The 1,563-nt window shown below is 35.6% G+C and overlaps 1 protein-coding gene across 1 annotated transcript in view; it reads right to left on the minus strand.

Annotated features, from left to right (window-relative positions):
- Positions 1-340: 340 nt before the first annotated feature.
- Positions 341-1,563, minus strand: part of LOC107576803 (mitogen-activated protein kinase 14B-like) — a 15,367-nt gene continuing 14,144 nt past the window's right edge. The window contains exon 3 of the mRNA XM_016262935.1: positions 341-708. Coding sequence (XP_016118421.1) covers positions 679-708 — 30 coding nt within the window. The 3' untranslated portion in view covers positions 341-678. The remainder of the gene's footprint in view (positions 709-1,563) is intronic.

The raw sequence follows: 1,563 nt of genomic DNA on the forward strand, positions 1-1,563 counted from the left end.
GAAATCACTCTGGATCCCTCACATCCAAGCCACCCCCCTCTTGAATACCTACCTATTGAGTGCTGTGTTTTTACATTAATTTGGAGATTCAATGAACAATTATGACAACATACATTATTATATATGCAATTAATCGTAATTACAGAACAATGTGCAATTAATTCGTTTATTTTTTATCGGTTGACAGCACTAATTTATTTATTATTTTTCAAATGTGTTCTGCACACCACGCACAGAAAAAATAGGCAAAGACCCAAAACTCTACTATGCAGAACTGTGCAGCTTAGATATGCTGTCACTAATTTGCCGTCACTTAGATGTGCTGTCACAAATTCTTCATCACACAAAAGTCACACATATGACATCCCTTTGCTGCAAGATTTCATCAGAGTGCTGTGTTTTGCTCATATTACACTGCTGAGAACAGCTAGTGTTTACTATGGTCCTGCATGGATGCTGCCTGTCAGCTGCCACAGTTCACATTATGAAAAAGGGTGATTGATGTCTGAAGCGCTGATCTGTTCAGGGATTCAGGCGTTTATTAAACATTAACATCTGTAAGACAGACAGACAACACCAGGGAACACGAATGCGTGTGCAAGTAGAAAAATGGAGGGAGGGAGAGAGCAACAGAGTGTGAGTAGGTGGCTGTGATCCAGTGTAGAGTTTCACCCACGCTCATACAGAGGCTGCAAAGATTCGTGGACTCTGGACAGAAGGCAAAAAAGGCATTTTTTTCTATGCAAAAGCACGTTGAGTGTCTTGACAACAGTAGGCAAATAAGATCATCCACACATATCGTATGCCTGCTGAAAAACACAATGTGCTTTTGACCTTACAGAACCTCACGTCGAGTTTGTCCATAATTAGGGCCCCTATGAAATCCTTTTAATTTTGAGCAAATTCCATTTTATTAATTGAAATCATGACGCTTATACAATTTAATATAAATTTTATTTTAAAGTTACATGTAAAAAAATACATATTAAGGTATTATATCCTGTGATTTTTTTTCCTGGTAATGAAATGGCATAAATCATTCATTTATAATTACATTTTTTTATTTTATTTTGGCAAACAAAGTGCTGCCCAACAGAGGTTCACTGTTCAAATTAAAACATGGAAGACAAATTGTGATTACTCCTTAAAAATGTTTTAATAATAAAAATGTTATTATTATGATCATTATCATTGAGATGTGCATTCTACTGTACAGACATATATTTCTGTCACAATTTCTATAAGTTAAACTAAACTTTTATTTTGACGGGTTTCCATGAAGACCTTAGCTTCTGTGTGTGTGTTTTTCTCAAACTATGAATTTCATGCGTTCACGTCGTCATATAGTGAGACAGAAGCCATTCATTCACACGGAGAAATGCAGAACATGCAGGATTCATATTTAAATAGTCTTTTCGCCTTTAATATTTACAGACACTAGTCTATATCATGATTTGATTTAAGTGTACTGACCTACATTTGATTTATTTATCCAAAATTTGACAAATTCCGTGACATTCCGTGTTATTAATGACTGGATTCCGCGATTCCGTATACGCTTTC

Source organism: Sinocyclocheilus grahami, unplaced genomic scaffold (genome assembly GCF_001515645.1).
Source record: "Sinocyclocheilus grahami isolate Dianchi unplaced genomic scaffold, SAMN03320097.WGS_v1.1 scaffold4366.1, whole genome shotgun sequence".
Lineage (NCBI taxonomy): Eukaryota > Metazoa > Chordata > Actinopteri > Cypriniformes > Cyprinidae > Sinocyclocheilus > Sinocyclocheilus grahami.